This window comes from Maniola jurtina, chromosome 25, assembly GCF_905333055.1.
Source record: "Maniola jurtina chromosome 25, ilManJurt1.1, whole genome shotgun sequence".
Classification (NCBI taxonomy): Eukaryota; Metazoa; Arthropoda; class Insecta; order Lepidoptera; family Nymphalidae; genus Maniola; species Maniola jurtina.
The window spans coordinates 2527676-2548510 of NC_060053.1; the positions used below are offsets into that span (position 1 = coordinate 2527676).

The 20835-nt window shown below is 38.0% G+C and overlaps 1 protein-coding gene across 1 annotated transcript in view; it reads right to left on the reverse strand.

Moving 5' to 3' along the window:
- Positions 1–20835, reverse strand: part of LOC123878094 (dynein axonemal heavy chain 1-like) — an 87623-nt gene that overhangs the window by 12465 nt on the left and 54323 nt on the right. The window contains exons 56-73 of the mRNA XM_045925150.1: positions 16593–16723; positions 15595–15700; positions 14390–14544; positions 12955–13143; positions 12677–12806; positions 12208–12355; positions 11086–11189; positions 10686–10762; positions 10321–10388; positions 9861–9990; positions 9167–9310; positions 8043–8209; positions 6239–6464; positions 4606–4801; positions 3628–3821; positions 2627–2781; positions 1668–1767; positions 555–687 (exon numbers count right to left, since the gene is read on the reverse strand). Of these exons, the coding sequence (XP_045781106.1) occupies positions 555–687; positions 1668–1767; positions 2627–2781; positions 3628–3821; positions 4606–4801; positions 6239–6464; positions 8043–8209; positions 9167–9310; positions 9861–9990; positions 10321–10388; positions 10686–10762; positions 11086–11189; positions 12208–12355; positions 12677–12806; positions 12955–13143; positions 14390–14544; positions 15595–15700; positions 16593–16723 (2553 nt within the window). The remainder of the gene's footprint in view (positions 1–554; positions 688–1667; positions 1768–2626; positions 2782–3627; positions 3822–4605; positions 4802–6238; positions 6465–8042; positions 8210–9166; positions 9311–9860; positions 9991–10320; positions 10389–10685; positions 10763–11085; positions 11190–12207; positions 12356–12676; positions 12807–12954; positions 13144–14389; positions 14545–15594; positions 15701–16592; positions 16724–20835) is intronic.

Sequence of the window (20835 nt, forward strand, 5' to 3'; positions counted from 1 at the left end):
TAATATTATGAACCTAATGGTTATGTAACCTTCTTTTCTACAAGAAAACTAGAAAAGAGCTGATAACTCTTAAACGGCTGCACCAATTTTTTTGGATTATAGCTAAGAACACTCTCGATCAAGCCACCTTTCAAACAAAAACAACTAAATTAAAATCGGTTCATTCGTTTAGGCGCTACGATGCCACAGACAGATACACAGATACACAGATACACAGATACACAGATACACAGACACACAGGTACACAGATACACAGATACACACGTCAAACTTATAACACCCCTCTTTTTGGGTCGGGGGTTAAAAATATATTGGTAAATCAATAACTAAGGTGATCACAAAGTAACCAATAAATCCAATTTAAGTACCTTCTAAATAATTATTAGAAAAGTAGAAGACAGAAAATACAACACCAAAATAAAATTTGTTATCAAATCGGTTAAGAATAAAATTAGCAGACAGCTGAAACACGAACGTTAAGACGGAAAATTAAAACATATTCTTATTTTTCATGTAAAAGTACAAGCAAATTGAACAGAATACAGAATAATACCTGCTGCAGGGTCAGTACCAGTGGAAAGTACAAATATGATAGGCGCTAAGGGGTCCGACTCGGCATATAGTGCAGCCAAGTCCGCCGGCTGTGGTTCCACGAACCTTGCTCCTAAACCTGTCACTACATAGTCCTGCAATCATAATACCATAGTTCACGACAGTTAGGGAACTCCTTACAAAATGTCGAAGCTTCAAGACGTCACTGGCAGGCGTCAAATGTTGCCTACAGACCTTCAGCTACATTTGACGCAAGGTAGGCTATGAAACGACTAGATTTCTTTGATTTCACGTCACCCATAGCCAATATGACAGATCGTCAATTCAGGATTAAACTGTGAGCTCCCTCAGTCAAGTTCACTCTGATAGTAATTTAACGATCGAAAATTCACAAGTTAAGATGTAACTTGCTCAAACAGAAGTTTCAAACACATTCTCCAGAGAATATTATTTTTAACTAGCTGATACCCGCGACTTTGTTCGCGTGGATGTAGGTTTTTAAAATTCCCGTGGGAACTCTTTGATTTTCCGGGATAAAAAGTAGCCTATGTGCTAATCCAGGGTATAATCTATCTCCATCCTAAATTTCAGCCCAATCCGTCCAGTAGTTTTTGCGTGAAGGAGTAACAAACATACACACACACACACACACACACACACACACACACACACACACACACACATACAAACTTTCTCCTTTATAATATTAAGTGTGATGACAAGTTAGCCTCTGTCTGCGATCTAATCTAGTGGTTAATGATGATGCAGTCAAAGATTGAAGCGAGCTAGCTAGGAAGTGGTAAAGCAGATTCGTGATCGGTTTCTAGTTTCTACATGGATGAGGACTGAGAACGGCCGAAGCTTTCCCTCAGGGAGCACCTGAATCAATTTAGACATTACATAAACTGCTGAAAATGCCCCAGCAAGGCAATACCTATATGACCATGACCCAATCATATTATAGGTTATAGGACCATAATACTTACCGTTGCACCAGAGAGGTTATTAAATATTTGAGTTACACACACACACATATTTGAGCACAAATACGTCTACAAATTAATCAGCTCAAATATTATTTACTTAATATCAAAAATTTTGATGCCATTTTTACCTGAAGTCCAGGAATAAGTTTATCTGGTCTCAGACACTTTAATACAAGTAGCTTCTGAAAAGCATCCAGTTGCGAATCCAATGGTTTCGGATATGGTAACCTGAAGTAATTGTTAATCTATACATAATACATATAATAAAATTGTAGAAAAGTGGTGTCTGTACAATGGAAATATATAAAGCAGGGGTTCTTATTATATCGATGCCGAACCCGAAATTGTAATTAATTTTTTTGTCTGTTTGTCTGTGTGTTTGTGCACGCTAATATCAGAAACGGCTTATTCGATTTAGATACGGTTTTCACTAATATATTGTAGTAAGCTTCACTTAATATTTAGTGTTTATTTCATGTCAATCGGTTCATAAATAAAAAAGTTGTGTCAATTTAAAGAATCACGGCGAACATTTTTAACGTACAGAGTACGTACTACACGCCTTGCGCCTGAGCGTCCGTGGCTATACATATAAAGCGCGCTGAGAGCTATTCCACGAGAACGAAGTCGCGGGCACAGCTAGTTTAATAATAAATATATCTACGAATTATTAGATAATAAGGACAATGAGGTTCGTGTAATCTAGTTCTAGCAAACTGTTGCAGATGCAAAATGCAAATTGATTGTGCTACGCAGCCAAATCGGTAACTGGGTGGGTGACCAAATCTAGTCTTTACTATCTCTCTGAGCCTCGGATAGCATGGTAAGCCGTAGGTTACGAGAATTATTACTATTCTATTCTACCTGTATTACTATTCTCTCTCATTAAACTCATTTGATATTCCACTCGATACAATAGCAAAAAAAATTTTTTGGAGACCCCCACTTTTTTGTACTATGGTGGAACCCACTTAAATACAAACCTACACACATACATAGATAGATAGACTCCTAAAATAATAAAGTAAAATCAATAAATCATAACCCTTCCTCTTGACTTTGCCGTAGTCGGGTAAAAAATACATACTTATGAGGGTTCCAAGCATCGTAGAACATCTTGAAGAACTTAGTCTGGTTCGGAAAGTCCATCACAAACTGGTGCATGGTTGGCAACGACGCGAGCTCCTGCATGTCTAACCACATTCGAGTGGAGATCCATTTGGGTTCAGGGTTCTCCAGTTCCTAGCAATAATGAAACTTGAAAAGTAGAGGCTAAATGAAGGCGGTAGAATCTTCTATAGAAGCAGGCGTTACTTTGCGGAAGTCCATGATAATACAAGGAACCAAAAGCTTAATTTGCTATAACCCGCTAAACCTCAATAGCTCAACGGTTGAGGAGCGGACTGAATTCCGAAAGGTCGGCGGTTCAAACCCCACCCGTTGCACTATTGCCGTACCTACTCCTGGTGCAAGCTTTACGCTTAATTGGAGGGGAAAGGATGTTTAGCATGGCTAATATTCTTTAAAAAAAAACCAGACAAATCTCTATAGTTTCAATATGCAGCATGCGATATGCACCGCCCGTCCCCCCCACCACCCAACAACTCTATTTGTGTGGTGCTGCGTGTTGGTGGCTGGCTTTTCCTGCATGTTCAGCAGTGGGAGGGCGGGCGGAAGCGTAATTTGCTAAAATACGCTGTCTGATTTAGCGGTTTACAGCAAACTAGAGAAAGCCCGCGACTTCGTCCGCGTGGATGTAGGTTTTTAAGGATCCCGTAGGAGCTGTTTAATTTTCCGCGATAAAAAGCTACCTATGTCAAAAACATGGACGCAAGCTACCTCAGTATTTTTCTTACAAATCGGTTAAGCGGATGGGTCTTTAGGAATCCCGTGGGAACTCTTTGATTTTCCGGAATAAAAAGTAGCCCATGTCCGTCTCCGGGATATAAGCTCTGTACCAAAAAACTCTGTACCCGTCAGAATCGGTTGAACTGTTGGTTAAGGTAGCAAACAGACAGACAGACACACTTTCGCATTTATAATATTAAGTATAGATGTTACATTAATATGCTCTATAAAAATGTATACCTCTTCAATCTTGCCTCCATTCAATAAGAAGTTAAACTCCTGAAACTTTATGACTCCTTTATCGAGTAAAATTCGAGCGCACAGCAGAAAAGCGAATAGAAGCTTGTGTCTTTCAAAGAGACTTCTGCACACGTTTTGGTACAGAAGAAACGTGAAATGGTCAATTATGGTTTCGACGCGCTCCAATATATCCTCTGCAATTAAGAACAAGAGAAAATTGAAAATGAAAATTGCGATGTTACTTTTGTGTCTTTCTTTTTGTGATGGTGTACAATAAAGATTAATAAACTAAATTAAAAACAAGTCTTCGGTACATTCTGCAAATGAAAATGGTTCTGCGTTTACGGAAATAGAAAATATATATACATAGTTTGAATGAAAAACCGGTCAAAGGTCAGTCGGACTTGCACTTGGAGGATTCCGTACCATTGTACAAGGACTTTTTTTTTGTGATGTAATGGTTTATTAAATTAACGGCTTCTGGAGTTTTTCCTTTAATGGTGCTATAAAAAATTGCTACTGCTTTCATGATTCTTGGTCTACGAGAGTGCCTTATAGGTTTTGATTCCCTTGATGGGTCTTGACAGACATGACAGACAGACAGACGGATAACGTAATGATCCTATAAGGGTTCCTTTATTTTCTAGATAAACGGAACACTAAAAAGTGATAAATTGTAGTCATTAAAATATTTCTCAAGCACTTTTATTTATTTATTAACTAGGTAAAGCCCGCGACTTCGTTCGCGTGGATTTAGGATTTTAAGAATCCCGTGGGAACTCTTAGATTTTCCGGGATGCAAGCTATCTCTGTACCAAACATCAAAATCGGTTAAATGGATGGGCCGTGAAAGGCTAGCAGACAGACAGACGGACAGACACAGTTTCGCATTTATAATATTGATTTGGACTAGCGCTTGGCTGCAATCAAATCTGCTGACAAGTGACAAGTGATGATGCAGCCAAAGAATATAATTACCATTTGGTTCAGTCTCCGACATGCTTCTCACGAACAACTTGACAAACCATTCCAACGAGTATTGATACATGGGGTCCACGGTGGCCATGCCGGACAGACAGAAGAATAATATCTGACCGCGATTAGCGACTGGCACGTAACCCTGACGCGCTTCGTCTATCTCCGCTGATGTACGCTCTATGTCTTCTACTTTTATCTGAAAGATTCTTGGGGTTTTAAATTATCTTTGATATATTATTAGGATTTCTTCATAATCTATATCTATACTAATATTATAAAGAGGAAACCTTTGTATTTTTGTATTTTTGTATGTTTGTATTGAATAGGCTCAAAAACTACTGGACCGATTTGAAAATTTCTTTTACCATTACTTAGAGGGATTCTTCCGAATCCGTATAGGCTATATTTTATCCAGGAAAATAGATAGGATTTTTCGTGGTAGTGAAAATTGTGGAGTAAGGCGTCGAAAAAACTGCCGTATGTTAACGATTCTCGCGATCGCTGCCTAAATGGTTAGAGATGTATGGTTGACTTCTATAGAAAAGTTGTAGAACTCAATAATGCCTACAAAAAAGTCCGCGATAGTATAAACCAAACATTTATATTTTAGCCATTATAACCACTTTTCCATTAGTTTTACGATAAATTATAACTTTGATTTGCACCCGTGCGAAGCCGGGGCGGGCCGCTAGTATTGAATAATTTGGTATACTGAATTGATTTTGTAGAGTTTATTACTATCAATGAGATTGCCTATTCTACCGATATCTCGTTAGGAAAGACATTCCAGATCAATAGTAAATTATTTTTATGATTAAAACTTATAAAAGTTTATTTGAATAAAAAACTTTTAATCAATTTATTATTTTGTTGTCTCATTCGTCACATTCTGCTTATTTGTGATCTCAGTAGATAATGAGGAAAGTTAGTGGGTGTATTGAAAGAAAAGATCCATAAGCATGGTGCTAGAATGCTTAAAATCATTTGTTGTTGCATTGTCGAAGTTACGTCATAGACGAAATCTGAGCTATTACAATAATTCAGTAAATGTTTTCCAAGCTAACCTAGCTGGGACCTAACCCGTAATCTCTACGTATTCATAACTAACGTACCTCCTGTACTTAGCTTCTTCTAGCTGCAGAAGTCTTCAAATCTATACTAATAAATAAAATTGGAGTGTCTGTCTGTAATTTCGAAATAACTACCTCATATTAAGCTCATATGGTTATTTGAACGATACCATAACTGAATCACACGTTTTTAAAATTTTTGTCTGTCTGTCTGTCTGTCTGTCTGTCTGTCTGTCTGTTTGAAAAGGCTAATCTTTGGAACGGCTGAACCGATTTTGACGGGACTTTCACAGGCAAGTAGAGGATTGACCAGGGCGTAAAATAGGCTACTTTTTTAACCGACTTTTAAAAAGGGAGTTGTGTTTTTCTACCTATGTACACCGAAATCTCCGAGATTTCTGAACCGATTTGCGTCATTTCTTTTTTAATCGATAGAGGAACTTTGCGACATTGTTTCATAAAAAATTTGGAGTCCAACTCTTCAATCCTGATGCTGCAGGGGATCTGATCAATCCACGCGGGCGAAGCTGCGGGCATCAGCAAGTCGTTAACTAAAATCTTACCAAAATTTCAGCACTCTTAATTTTGATAGCCTCAAGTGTAAGAATCAGTGGTAAGTCATCTACTGGAGATCCTTCACTATTGGACAGACCATACAGGATATCAGCTTGCATCTCAGCCAACTGTGTTGCTAGCTGAGCTCGGGAAACTATTAGTTGTCCTCGTAATTCTTCTAGATCTGGTCTTTCTTGTGCTACTACTATTGATAGCAGCTGTTCTGCTAGACCACTGTTGACAAAATTGTTTATGGTTACTTAGTTTTGATCATGGGTCTCTTAAGTTCTATAATTGTGACTCCAGAAGTATCTACCTATTAATGTTTAATTTTCTTTGAATATGACTGTAACTTCTTTTGCTAATTTATATATTGAATTGTTAAATTTTCTATTGATTAAAAATGATATTTTATGTACTTATTGAAAATGTATGTAAAGATAGTAAATTTTGCACGCCATGTCATGGCAGATTGTGATACGTACCTACTTAAAATTTATGTAACATCTTTTTTACTTACAATCTTGCAATAAATGAAATAAAGAAAGCTCAAAGAGGAACCTCTCTACGTGATCAAATCAGAAACGACATAAGTGTAAATTAAAAATTTATAACACCCCCCACAAGTGTAGGTTACAGTAACTTGAAAAGACCTGATAACTTTTAAACGACTGAACCAATTTTCTTGGACTATTCCGCGCCTACGATCTAAAGTATCTGAGTTTTCCAAAACATAATTTTCAAATAAATAATGATGTATTTAGGCAACGTCCATCTTGACAGCTTGACATTTGTCAATTGACATAATATTATGAACCTAACGGTTATCTAACCTTCTTTTCTACAAGAAAACTAGAAAAGAGCTGATAACTCTTAAACGGCTGCACCAATTTTTTTGGATTATAGCTAAGAACACTCTCGATCAAGCCACCTTTCAAACAAAAGTAAATTAAAATCGGTTCATTCGTTTAGGCGCTACGATGCCACAGACAGATACACAGATACACACGTCAAACTTATAACACCCCTCTTTTTGGGTCGGGGGTTAAAAATAGAATAGCCCAGTGGGTAGCCAAGTTGAAGTAGCTTGGATAGTAAATACTAGAGGAGGGAGCCGCTGGATTCAGTTTGCCAAGACCGTGGCGTGTGGAAGACTTCCATCGGTTAGCAATGGTAATGACTGTTAGCTTTGTCTCCTGCTCTTAAGTTATGAACTCAGGGCCTTTTCAGTGCGACGCGGATGGCCTGCGCGGACGTCCGCGGCGGACGTCCGCGGCGGACGGTGGAGTGTATGAAACCTGAACAGCGCGTTCAGAGCGACGCGGAGCTGTCCGCGTCGCGGAGTTGTTGAGGTTTCATACATTTTACCGTCCGTCGCGCACGTCCGTGTGGGTCGTCCGCGTCGCACTGAAAAGGCCCTGAGTTCATAACTTAAGAGCAGGAGACAAAGCTAACAGTCATTTACGTGCTATTATTAAAAATGTGAATCTTTTTATTAGTTAGCATTTGAAATCCAAAGTCAAACGAATGTCTCAAACTTTATTCCAGAATTTTTCGAATAATCAGAATTAGCCCTAATTCGCACGAGTGTAAAAAAAGCGTTGCGTTAAAACCCGGCGTTGCGCTGAAAGTACTAAGTGCACATTAAAAAAGCGTTGACGTGTGAACAGGTACTTGGCAATGCATTTGTTCTATTTGAACGCTTTTTTAACGGACGTTAAAAAAGCTCTCGTGCGAATGAGGCCTTAAAGATTCAGAATTTAAGAACTGGTACAAATCGTTTAGGAAATACTACATTTTACGTTTACATACCTTGGTACTAGAGCAAAGTTGACAATTTGCACTTTTACGGAGGTTTCTGGCGTATACTTGGGGTTGGGAAGCTTGGTTGTGATGTACAGACGAAAACCTTTTGTGAAGGGTATCAGTGAATCGCCGAGTTTCAGTACCAACTGTCCAGCTTGACGGAAGTATTGTCGCTTGAAATTTTGAAAAAATAATTAATGATTACGAGCATAAAAATTCCGCTATGTGGAAAATCTCAAGTTTTCAGGGGAAACTTTTAAACTTAATTTTTTTGAAAAAATATGCTTTACTTTTAGTTCAAAATCACATAGCTAAAAAGATTATCTCTTGAACTAGCACAGATGCTAAAGAACGGGTTACTACATGTACACATACCTTTTAGAAGAGTAAATTAAAAATTTATAACACCCCCGACGAGTGAAGGTTACAGTAACTAGAAAAGAGCTGATAACTTTCAAACGGCTGAACTGATTTTCTTGAATTATAGCTAAGAACACTCTCGATCAAGCCACCTTTCAAACAAAAAAAAAAAAAAAACAAAAAAAAATCGGTTCATTAGTTTAGGAACTACGATTCCTCAGACAGATACACAGATACACACGTCAAACTTATAACACCTCTCTTTTTAGGTCGGGGGTTAAAAACCAAACATAATGACGTCAAAAACGAAAATCCTTAAAAATACATATTAGATTTTGTATGTATAGCGACGATAATGTAAAAAAATCGCGACTACAAAATTTCCTTGTTCGACCAAGGAGGCATCAGTGTCTCCATTGTAGACAGTCCGATGTTTATTTGAAAATATATTCGTATAAAAAGCTGTGATAGCCTAGTGGTTAGAACGTCCGCCTCCTAATCGGAGATCGGGGGTTCGATCCCGGGCACGCACCACTAACTTTTCAGTTATGTGCGTTTTAAGCAATTAAATATCACTTGCTTTAACGGTGAAGGAAAATATCGTGAGGAAACCTGCATGCCTGAGAGTTCTCCATGTTCTCAAAGGTGTGTGAATGTCTGCCAGCATTGGGCCAGCGTGGCAGACTATGGCCTAAACCCTTCTCATTCTGAGAGGAGACCCGTACTCAGTCGTGGGGCGGAAATGGGTTGATCATCATGTATACTCGTACCTTCAAAACTGGGTCCAGTGCAGGATCAAGCTCTTGGCCAACATTTTCTAACAAAACTGGTTTTCCAAAACGTAGAGCGGATTCAAAATTCCTCAAGAGATCTCTGTCATTTGGTTTGCAAACGACTAAACCATTGATTTTGTCCTGAAAATATCCTTTAATGTCGAAAAATGATTAAGAACACATTTTAAGTTTATAATGATTGTCATCATTGTTAAGAGAATTTTTGGATAGCAGAGCAACCGCTGAGTTTCTTGCTGGTTCTCCTCCGTAGTGCAAGCATTCCGAACCAGTGCAGAGATAGATTCACATAACCATTTGAAAGTACCTATTTGTAAAAGTATATTTCAATAAAAACTGTTCTATGTAAATCAAATGTAAATGGACAAATCTAGTAACAATTTTGAGAATTTTTAACGGGATTAAAAAAAATCCTCTAGACGGAGAATCCGGGGTTCAATCCTGGACATGCAATTCTAATTTTTCGGAGCTATGTGTACGTTTTAAGCAATTAAGTATCACTTGGTTGGTGAAGAAAAACATCGTGAGGAAACCTGCATGCCTGAGTGTTCTCCATAATGTTGTCAAAGATGTGCGAAGTCTGCCAATCCACACTATATCCAAACCCTTCTCATTCTGAGAGACCTGTTCTCAGTAGTGAGCCGGCGACGGGATGATGATGCAGTATGATTACCATTGCTCGAATCCATTTGTTAGCCTGCGTCTGAGGATCAATGATGAGAGGCCAGCGTCTTGAGTTGGACATCAGTACGGCGGATTCAACTGACAGTGGGTCGCGTGGTAGACCGTACATTTGCCAGTTCCTTTCGAAAACATTTCAATACAATTATTAATAGAATTACATTCTGGGAGCATGCGATTGTGATACTAAATGTTATACTGGCATCGATTTTTAGGTTTTTCTCTAAACTAAATTAAGAGTATCTGCATCTTTTTCTTCTTAATATTACTAAAAAAGGACGAAACGTAAGTTTTATGGCACTTGACGAGGTTTGATAGTTCTAAATTAAATAAGTTTGTCTGTCCTTTTCTTTGTACAGTACTAAAAAAGATGCAAATAGGTAATTTAAAGGATATCACAGTCATTGTGTATTATGGATTTCTACAAAGTAATGCCTGCTTTTGACCTTTACCTTATAACAACTGCATCACCGAGAATCGTAAGTGGGGTTCCACCTTCAGTGTGAGGTACTTCCACTTCCTGGGGAAATTTTTCAGAATAAAGTATCAAACATATATCAAGATTTTAAGCTTGTAATACAATAAAGTAATGATAAACTAGTGCTCTAAATAATTATGTTTAGACCTATATATGGGCTCTTCTCAGACTTGGGCGCGTTTGGAACCCTCGTAGCTTTAGTTTTAAGTAACGTTATTAATTGTCACCACTATATCGTACAAGTTTAACAATTTCGACCATCAAAAGGAGTACAATTGTACCAACTTTGAATAAATGATTTTGACTTTGACTTTATAATGACTATAGTCTGTGACTTACCACAATGTGATTCATCCATTGATCCAGCAGTTCCCTCCGAAACTCATCGGTGAATGGTGTCACATATCCTACAGCACCTTGAATTAAGAATTATAAAGGAAGATAGAAACAAACAAAAGAAAGAAAGAGAGGAAGAAAAGAAAGAAAAGAAAGCAAGAAAGTGAAGATTGTGAACAGGTCTAAGATTATAATTATAATGAGACCTTAGTTATGTATTAGTAATAGTAATTATAATGTTAGAATCTATTATTTGCCCACAATTTGGATTTGTTTTGAAACAAAGAAAGGAAATAAGGACATCATAGGTGAACATGTCGATTATTATCAACGTAGGGGTTCTTTATTAACAAAACCCATTATTTATGTAACAAATTAAGTACGTTATAAAGTATTTTCTTACAAGCACTTAGCATGATGTCTCCAATAAGATTGACTTGGGCTATATCCAATTCTTTGATAGTCTTAATCCATCTCACACGTTCACTGGATAGTCCATTAAGCAACCTACATTAGAATAAACATTAATATCCTAAGCACCTACCCAAAGTAAATATATAAGGGAAAGTAGTCAGACAAAGAATAAAAATACGAAAAGTAAGAAATGATGACATCATACATAAAGACTAAAAAATTATACAAGCACCGGCAAAGCCAAAAGGAAGGGTTATGATTTTAGCAGTCTATGTATGTATGTATGTTTGTATCCAAATTCTGTGTGTTCCACCGTAGTGCCTGAAAAACTGGACCGATTTTGATGAATGAGGTGTCAATTGATTCGTCGTAAAGGTCTGGGTGACAGGCTATGTTTAATACGAAAAAAAAATTACCTTACTGATGTTACATAAAAAAGTGGAGGTCTCCAAAATTTTTTTTTTGCTATTGTATCGAGTGGGATGTGAAATGAAACAAGAGAAAATCCCAAACTCACGAATATGATGTACAACAACATTAAAATATACCAAGTGACAGAAAAACAATTTTACTCTAATATTTCAGTGTTTATTAAGACGATTGCAATCGGGTTTTAGTTTTAACTTTATCTTGTTTAGCTGCAGAAGCGGCGGTTCTGCAATATTTGATATGTATTTTTTTTTAATCTAAGTAAATAGCGAGCAAACGAGCAGGTGGATAACTTGATGTTAAGTGATAAAACATCCCTCATGAACATTTGCAGCACCAGAGGAACCGACAATGCTTTGCCGGCTTTTCAGAAATTTGTTGGTCCACCCCATGAAGAACTCCATGTTGTAATCTAGTAGGAATACCGTCGAAGGGAGTTGGTTCTACAATTTGCATGTGCGTGAAAAAAAGGATCTGGCACAACGGGTGGATGAAATGCACCAGGCACCAGGTGGTGAGTTTAAAATTACTTACGCTGGCGTGCGGTGCGGTTGAAACTTGTAGAGAAAGAAATTTGAAATTATTTATAAATTTCCTTGAAATGTAGGTAAAAACACATCCCAGATGGATCCCATTTTGGCCCAGATAATAATTTATCGATAGATGAATTCTACAATCTCACCTGTTAGCGCGATCCATTCTCGCTAAACACTGGTTGATATCTTCCTCCATTTTTCTTTTCTCCTCCTCTTTCTCTTGGAGATAAGCATTCAATTTCGCGATGCCTTCGAGGAGAGCTTGCATTTTTGCCTTGGCATTTGCCAACATTGCTAGAAAAAAACGATTCGTTTTTAACCCCCGACCCAAAAAGAGGGGTGTTATAAGTTTGACGTGTGTATCTGTGTAGCTGTTTGTGGCATTGTAGCTACTAAACTAATGAACCGATTTTAATTTAGTTTTTTTTGAAATCCAAGAAAATCGGTTAAGTCGTTTGAAATTTATCAGCTCATTTCTAGTTATTGTAACCTTCACTTGTCGGGGGTGTTATAAATTTTTAATTTACACTTGTATATTTTGCCTTTTAAGGATACAAGGAGGATTTGCTACATCACCAGAACCTTGCAATTTAAAAAGAAAGATAATATAGTAACCTTCGACTGCAGCCAGTTCCTTCATTGCTCGTTCGAGAGCCGCCTTTTTAGGCGCAACAGCCTTATTCACGTGATAGAATTTGTACATGGCATGCACCCACATGCATAAAGACATGCATGCTTTTGAGACCTGATTATCAAAATTAAAATATGAAAAGGTAAAATGGAAACGAAAGTTAAAATGCGCAGTAAAATACAGAATTATATTTCACAACTCCACTTGGACACTAAGCCAAAATGCCTCAAGCAGAAGAAGCGTGAATAAACAATGTCGTCACCTTTACAATTTTCATAGGATCATAGTTAGGGTCTTGGATAAACTTCTTGAGTTTCTTGATCATGTCCTCAGTGATGGATTCCTTGTCATACTTCATTAGGGAGTCCAAGAAAGCGGTAGGGTCTGACAGCATTTGTGAGCCAGGTTTCCAATAGTTCAAGATCTTCTGACCAATACCTGGTCCTGGTTCCTGTTAAAGCATCACAGATACTAAAATGAGAATGGGTTTAATTTAGTTTCACATATTATCCTAAACTTTTGCAAATTCTCTTTTTGTTTATATATATATATATATATATCTATATATATATATATATATTTATATTTATTTTTCATGTACCAAAATTGTAGTTACAAAGTTAAGATAAATTAAGCTATGTACATAGGAAACGCTTATCTCTAAACAGAGATTTCTTCCAGCTTCCCCGTGCAGGTTGTGAGTAAGGTGCATAAATACGTGGAATAGGTCCCATGGTACTAGATTTATAAAATGGTTAATACAAGTGCTACACAATAATATTTACACAAATATCTTCCAATAAATACCAAAATAAAATACTTACATACAATAATAATATATATGTATTGCAGTTATGTTTGTTATTTTTTTTTAAAAGAATATTAGCCACGCTAATCATGACTAATACACCCTTTTCCCCTCCAATTAAGCGCAAAGCTTGTGCCATGAGTGAGTACGATAATAGTGCAAAGGGTGGGGTTTGAACCGCCGACCTTTCGGAATTCAGTCCGCTTCTCAACCGTTGAGCTATCGAGGCTTAAATTGAAGATGCTATTGGGTGACTATTCTTGTATTCTGATTCCAACGCCAGCTGTTGGAGCCAAAAAGTTCTAGACCACGTACAAATAAGCGGGGTTGTCTTGCAGAAGATTGAAACAACGTTATATTTAGAGGGGGACAGAAAGTTGCTAGATGAGAAAGGCTGATGTATGGGTGAACATAAACGTAGCAATCCTCAATAACTACACTTTACGCACGTATCATTTGATACCAAGCATCTTGAGAAGGATGATGACTCCGTAGAAACTTATATAACTGCAAAACCTTTACCGGTTGTTCTTTTAGAGTGGTTACGCAATGCATCCAATCCGAATCCGTGAAAACACTGATATAAAAAACTCGGCCCGAATTCGGATATTGCTAACTTTATATCAACGGTCTTTGAGTCCATTTGCTTTGACGTTATTTTGTTTCGACTCTCGAATACTATCAAAGTTGGTAAGAAGTAAAATCTGATACTAAGGGTACAGATTTGTTATTATTTCTAACCTTGATCGGTATCTACTCGGCTTCTGAAGCGAGCTTGGATGGCTGGAGTGAAGACTTCGGCGGGGAGGGGCAACGCTCGCACAACGGACAGAAACCTTTAAGTGCGGAAACCAGCCCAGAGAGAAGAAAGAAAGAAAGAAAGAAGAACCTTGATCGGTTTGATATCGAAGACCACGCACAGTGATTCAATGACCAGCACGACGCCTGCAGGCGGCTTCTTCATGGCTTTCACTTCAACCACGTCATTACGGTTCAGTTCTTGTAACGCTTTCTCAGCAGCTCTCAGTGCTGGCATTGCTTCATCTATTATCAAAAGCAAGGAATTACAGTCTAAATATACAGGCTGTAACCAAACGCTAGCAAATACTTAGCGTTATCACACTAATATTATAAAGGCGAAAGTTTGTATGTGTGTGTGTGTATGTTTGTTACTCCTTCACGCAAAAACTACTGGACGGATTTGGCTGAAATTTGGAATGGAGATAGATAATATCCTAGATTAGCATATAGGCTACTTTTTATCCCGGAAAATCAAAGAGTTCCCACGGGATTTCAAAAACACTAAATCCACGCGGGCGAAGTCGCGGGCATCGGCTAGTACTACCTAAACGCAATCCAATGCCAATGACCTTAATAGGTAAATAGCCTTATTTTGTAGTTTTAATCCATACCATCCATATCCATATTAATATTATAAATGCGAAAGTGTGTCTGTCTGTCTGCTACCTTTTCACGACCCAACAGTTTAACCGATTCTGACGAAATTTGGCACAGGGTTAGCTTATATCCCGGGGACTAGGCTACTTTTATTCCGGAAAATCAAAGAGTTCCCACGGGATTTCCAAAAACCCATTCGTTTAACCGATTTGTATCAAAGGTACCGAGGTAGCTTGCGTCCCTGTAATTGACATAGGCAACTTTTTGTCCCGGAAAATCAAACAGTTCCCACGGGATCTTTAAAAATCTAAATCCACGCGGACGAAGTAGCGGGCATCCTCTAGTGATTTTATATTTTTTCAAACCCGCAATGTATTGTGTGCAAAATTCGAGTCAGTGCCCTACCTACGATGCGGCATTGACTCCGAGTGGCCTACTTACGCAACGTTCGTTGACCTCTAGCGCCTCTATAATACCTACCTACCTGCCAAAAATGATTCTAAGTCAACGGGAAGTACCCTATAGGTTTTTTTGACAGACAGACAGACAATAAAGTAATCCTATAGAGGTTCCGTTTTTCTTTTTGAGGTACGAAACCCTAAAAAGTGATCGAAAATCAACTACAACAATGTTAATTGTAAGCGTTCAAACGTTTAGCGCCTGATAAATTGGCAAGTAGGTACGAGTTAGTTGTACCTAAATCTCTCTGAGCATCCTCAGCCATTGCAGTTGTTTCTTTAGCCATCAATTCCGCTATAGCTTGTTCCTTTTCCACTTTGATTCTAGCGTCTTCCGCTATTTCCTGAAATGTTTTACGTATGTAGTTAATTGTTTCCTATTCTTAAACTCTTCTCAGCAAAAACAAAAACAATGTTTTCAGTTGTACAGGAGGTTTTAACTAATTGCATTTGAAAAGAGCAACCGCCGAGTTTCTTGCTGGTTCTTTTCGGTACGAAAAGTACCAGTGGTAAATTATTAAAAAAACCACTTCTAAAAGTTTCATCATCATCATCAGCCTGTTGACTTCCACTGTTGGACATAGGCCATCCCTATGGAGCGCCACCACACCCGGTCCTCAGCCTTCCTCGTCCAGCCACTTCCCGCCAGCTGCTTTATATCTAAAAGTTTACTTGAATAAAAATATATTCTATTCCATCCCATCCGATCCGATCCGATCCGATCCGATGCGATGCGATAACTGTAAATTAACCTAAGACTCGAAATCTCGTTCTCTTAGTCGAGTTGTACTTATGCGGAAGGATCTGGGAGCCCACCGCTTTATTATCCCAAAAGAACTGCTACCATTAAACGATTAATGGAAAGAGGTACGATCCTCAGCAATGAGGAATCTATACTAATATTATAAAGAGGAAACCTTTGTATTTTTGTATGTTTGTATTGAATAGTAAAAACTTAATTAATATATAATATAAAACACTACTGGACCGATTTCAAAATTTCTTTAACCATTACTTAGAGGGATTCTTCCGAATCCGTATAGGCTATATTTTATCCCGGAAAATAGATAGGATTTTTCGTGGTAGTGTCCACCCGTGCGAAGCCGGGGCGGGTCGCTAGTACGACTATAAAAAAGAAACCAACAAAGATGAAGTTGCGTGTATCAGCTAGTTTTAATATAACTGCCGCAATGTGCCTCGAGCCTTAGACCTTCTTTAGAAATAAAAGCCACTTACAGTATCAATAGCGATTTGCTCAATGACTTTTCTTGTTTCCTCCGCTGCCTTTTCCATTAACGGTTTCAGTTCAGCCAATTCGATCTGTAGTTGTTTCACTTCAACCTCTGTTTGATTGAGTTTGTTCAAACCTTTTTAAACCAAAAAATACAAATAAATCTAAGGCCTTGGCATACCTACTACTTAGGCGCCATCTCCACCAACGAGAGATTCGCGCGATAGTCTCGAGCGAAAATATTTTTTAAGGGGCGTGAGGCGTGCCTGCCCGCGAAATTCAAATTTAATTTGGTTTTTGACGTAACAACGTCTTATAATTCGATAGAGCCGGCTGCACGCACGAAAAAACATGACTCATGCGGCGTTACCTCGCTCTGAGGCGTTCCATGTAAGGCTTGAAGTGCAAGCGAGAGCGTGGAACGAGCGACAAAGAAGCACAATCGGCCTTTGTTGTCACGTTCAACTATCGTCAGTAAACCGACTTTACAGACAACCAATTTTTTTTCGCAATTTGTAAACTAATACGACAACGTAGGCTTATGACATTTAAATTGCGACAATGGCAGTATCAACCTCACAGGTTTATATAAAAATCTTTACTTGAAAGGGTCCAGTTTAAGAAACTATTTCTAGTATCGACTATTCTCACAAATTAGTCGATACTAGAGCTAATTTCTTAAACTGGACCTTTTCATGTAAAGATTTTTATATAAACCTGTGAGGATGATACTGCCATTGTCGCAATTAAAATACCATAAGCCTGCGTTGTCGTATTAATTTACAAATTGTGAAAAACCAAATGAAATTTGAATTTCGCGGGCAGGCCTTAAAAGGCCTCAACCTTTAATGAAATGATTTATTTTAAAAAATATTATTTTTCGAGGAAATTAATGTTTGTCAATTTTTTTCAATTGCCTGCTTTTATGTCTACGAATTGTAAACCTATGATTTTTTCTTTTCAGCAAAAATATTAGAAGGATTGCAAAATTATTATAATACATTTCCTTTAGATCATCAATGAAAGGCTAAATGCCAAAAGACCGCAGGATCAAATAACCAAAGGTCCATAGAACTACTTCCTGGAAGGAGGTTTTAAGGCAAGACCTATTTGACAAATCGCAAAAATGCTGTATTTTGAAGTAAATTGTTTATTTTTCTAAAGCATTAACAGCTATTAAATACATGCAATTAAAAACTTCAGTTTGTGAAGATTATAAGGGCCTCTTTTAATTTAGTATACATTATCCCAATAAAAAAAAAAAACAAGTTGAAAACATTGCTGTTCGCAACTTGTTCTGTAAAAATTTTCTTTAACATCTTGATACTTTGAAGCCAACCTCCAGAAAATGATATGTTTAGGTTTAGCAATCAATTCGAACTGTTAGTTTTATACTAAATGTTTTTCATTTCTTAAATAATCTAAAACTAACCAAAAAACTTCCTGTGCTATTTATTTTCTTGCAGGCGCTGTATGGAATTCAGTGTCCACTGGACTGTCATGGCGGAAGGACTGTGCGCGTCATTTCGTCGCAAAATATTATTTAAAATGAATTTAAGCTTATTATTTTTGAATGAAAGTTGTGTTTATAATCGTTGAAAAATAAAATAGGGATTTTTTCATTTCTAAATGAAGCCTGCTTATATACTAAAATTTATTCTAAAGTTACGGTTTTACCAGGTAAATACTCGGAGGTTGTCATAGATTCTGATGACAGATAGTAAGTGTTCTAAATAGGTATTATACCTATGTTTTTTAGGAGATAGCGCGCCTCGTTTCGGGCGCCGTGTTCCGAAATGGATTTCGTAGTAGTGCAAGTTTGGTGCAAGCCCCACATGACGGAGGGGTATGCGTCAGGCATTTCCTGTGTACAAAAAAAGACCTATATTTCGGATCCATTTTTCATCACTGACATCATGCACTATTCAAAGACGGGTCTTCAAGCATTGAGGAATTTTGGACGACAGACATCTCGAAGGTTCCCAAAGGCTGCCTAACTGAGTTAGATTTGTCGGCTAGCTAGCTTTTTTTGAAATTGGACCTACTTAGCTGGATTGTGTGTTAGAGATTTCTTATGAGACATAAGATTTATATGTACATAATATAACCATCATAAGAAAGCTCAGATTCATGCTGCGGGCAATGGGGAGAGCCTAAAAGTTGGAACGCCATTTCGGCGGCCGTGTTTCCTGCCATATATACCTTAGATACCTGCAAGCCAAGAGTGAATAGGCATCTTCTAGGTAAGCGTGCTCCAACTTGGACCTCATCATTGCTTTCTTTAAAGCATGATTGTCGTCAAGCGCAAGCGCAAAGATTCAGGCGGCGCAAACCCGTAGCATGTGGAAGACCCTATTAAAGACCTATGTTCACTGTGGACGTCTGTCGGTTGATGTTGATGATTATGTCTTTAGTGCAAGTAGTTCAGTAGTTTCAGAGTTTATCGATAACAAACAAACAAACCTTTCCTCTTCATAATATATGTACTTAGTAGCGCAAACTTGGAAAAAATCTCGTGGAAACTCTTTGATTTTCCGAGATAAATGTCATTTTACCTGGCAGCCCTACTCAATTTTATCACTGATAATAATAACTAATTAGATAGATAATAGAACCCACCGCATTATTATCCCAAGAAAACCTACCATTAGATGTAGGAATAATGAAAAGAGGTCACAACCCTCAGCAATAAAGAATACGATGCGGAGAGAGATGTCACTCTCAAGGTCTTTAAATGTATCCATGCAAAAAACCACGTCGACTGGTTGCTCCGTTGCAGCGTGATTGAATATTAAACCAACAAACACACTTTCGCATTTGAAATATGGCCAGTGATTATAAGAAACAGTTTAAATCTCTCTCTGCTCTCCGAGAGACGTTAGGCAAAGTGAACACGAATTATGACACTTCTGTGTTCTTATACAAGCTTAGGTCTCTCAATTTTGTCAATTAATGTCAAATTTCTTTCTCAGATCAAAACCTAGTAAGTGGTTTAAATTCAAGAGAAGTTTAGGAACATACCTTTGAGAACATGGAAAACTTGCAGGTACAGGTTTCCTCACGATGTTTTCCTTCGCCGTTAAAGCAAGTGATATTAAATTGCTTAAAACGCACATAACTGAAAAGTTAGTAGTGCGTGATTCCGGGATCGAACCCCCGACCTTCGATTAGAAAGAAAGAAAGAAAGAAAAACTGTTTATTTGGTACCAACAATAACTTAAAATAAATAAAATATAAAATGGGACGCGTGGTGTGTGGTGCCAAAATGGACTCCACTCAGCATTTGCTGCGCCTGTGTCGGGAACGCAGGCACAGCGCTGGTCTTCCGTGAAGCCAGAAGTTTCGGACGGTAACTATAGGATGCAATATACAAAATACAAATACAATACAAAATAAATAATGTGGTTAGTAGATATAGGGTTAGTACAATAATTTAATGATAAAGTAGGTATATAATAAAATAAAGTAGAATAAAGATGTGGGAGGACCTGAACTACGCGCCTTCCTCACCCTTTTGCTGACGCAATAACAAAATTCTTAAATTTGATTTGAACCATGTTTTTGATTTGCTTACATCGCGCAGGGGAGGAGGCAGGTTGTTCCAGCATTTCGTAGCGGCATATTTAAAGCTACCACGAAATGCTGCGGTTACGTGATGAGGAGTTTTTAGAGTCCAGACTCTGTTGGAGCGAGTGTTGGTCTTTTTGGCCCATTCGATCTTATTAAAGAGGTAGCGGGGCTTTTGAGACTGTATCACCCCAAACAGTAACGAGGCCAAGTGCAACTCCCTTCTGGTTTTCATATTGAGCAGGTTTCCTTTATTGATGTAGGGCGAGATGTGCGATCTTGGAGGAACATTATAGCAGAATCGTATACAGGCGTTTTGAATTCGCTGAACAAGCCGTTGAGTGCGACTTAACAACCTGGGACCATACAGGGCGTCGGCGTAGTTCAATCTGGAGAGAATTAATGCTTCGCAAACCTTGAGGCGAGTGTCAGTGGTAAGAAATTTACGTACGCGGTAAAGAATTTTAAGTTTATAGAAACAGGCTCGGGCTACTTGAAGTATGTGGTTCTCAAATCGAAGTTCGCTGTCAGTCAGAACTCCCAGATTTCTAGCTTCTGTGGTCCGTTCCAGCACTTCACCTCTGACGCACACTGGAGGAGCATTGAGAGGAATTTTTGCTATACTCTGACGAGTTCCGAGAAACATGTATTTCGTCTTACTACAGTTTAGAACGAGCTGGT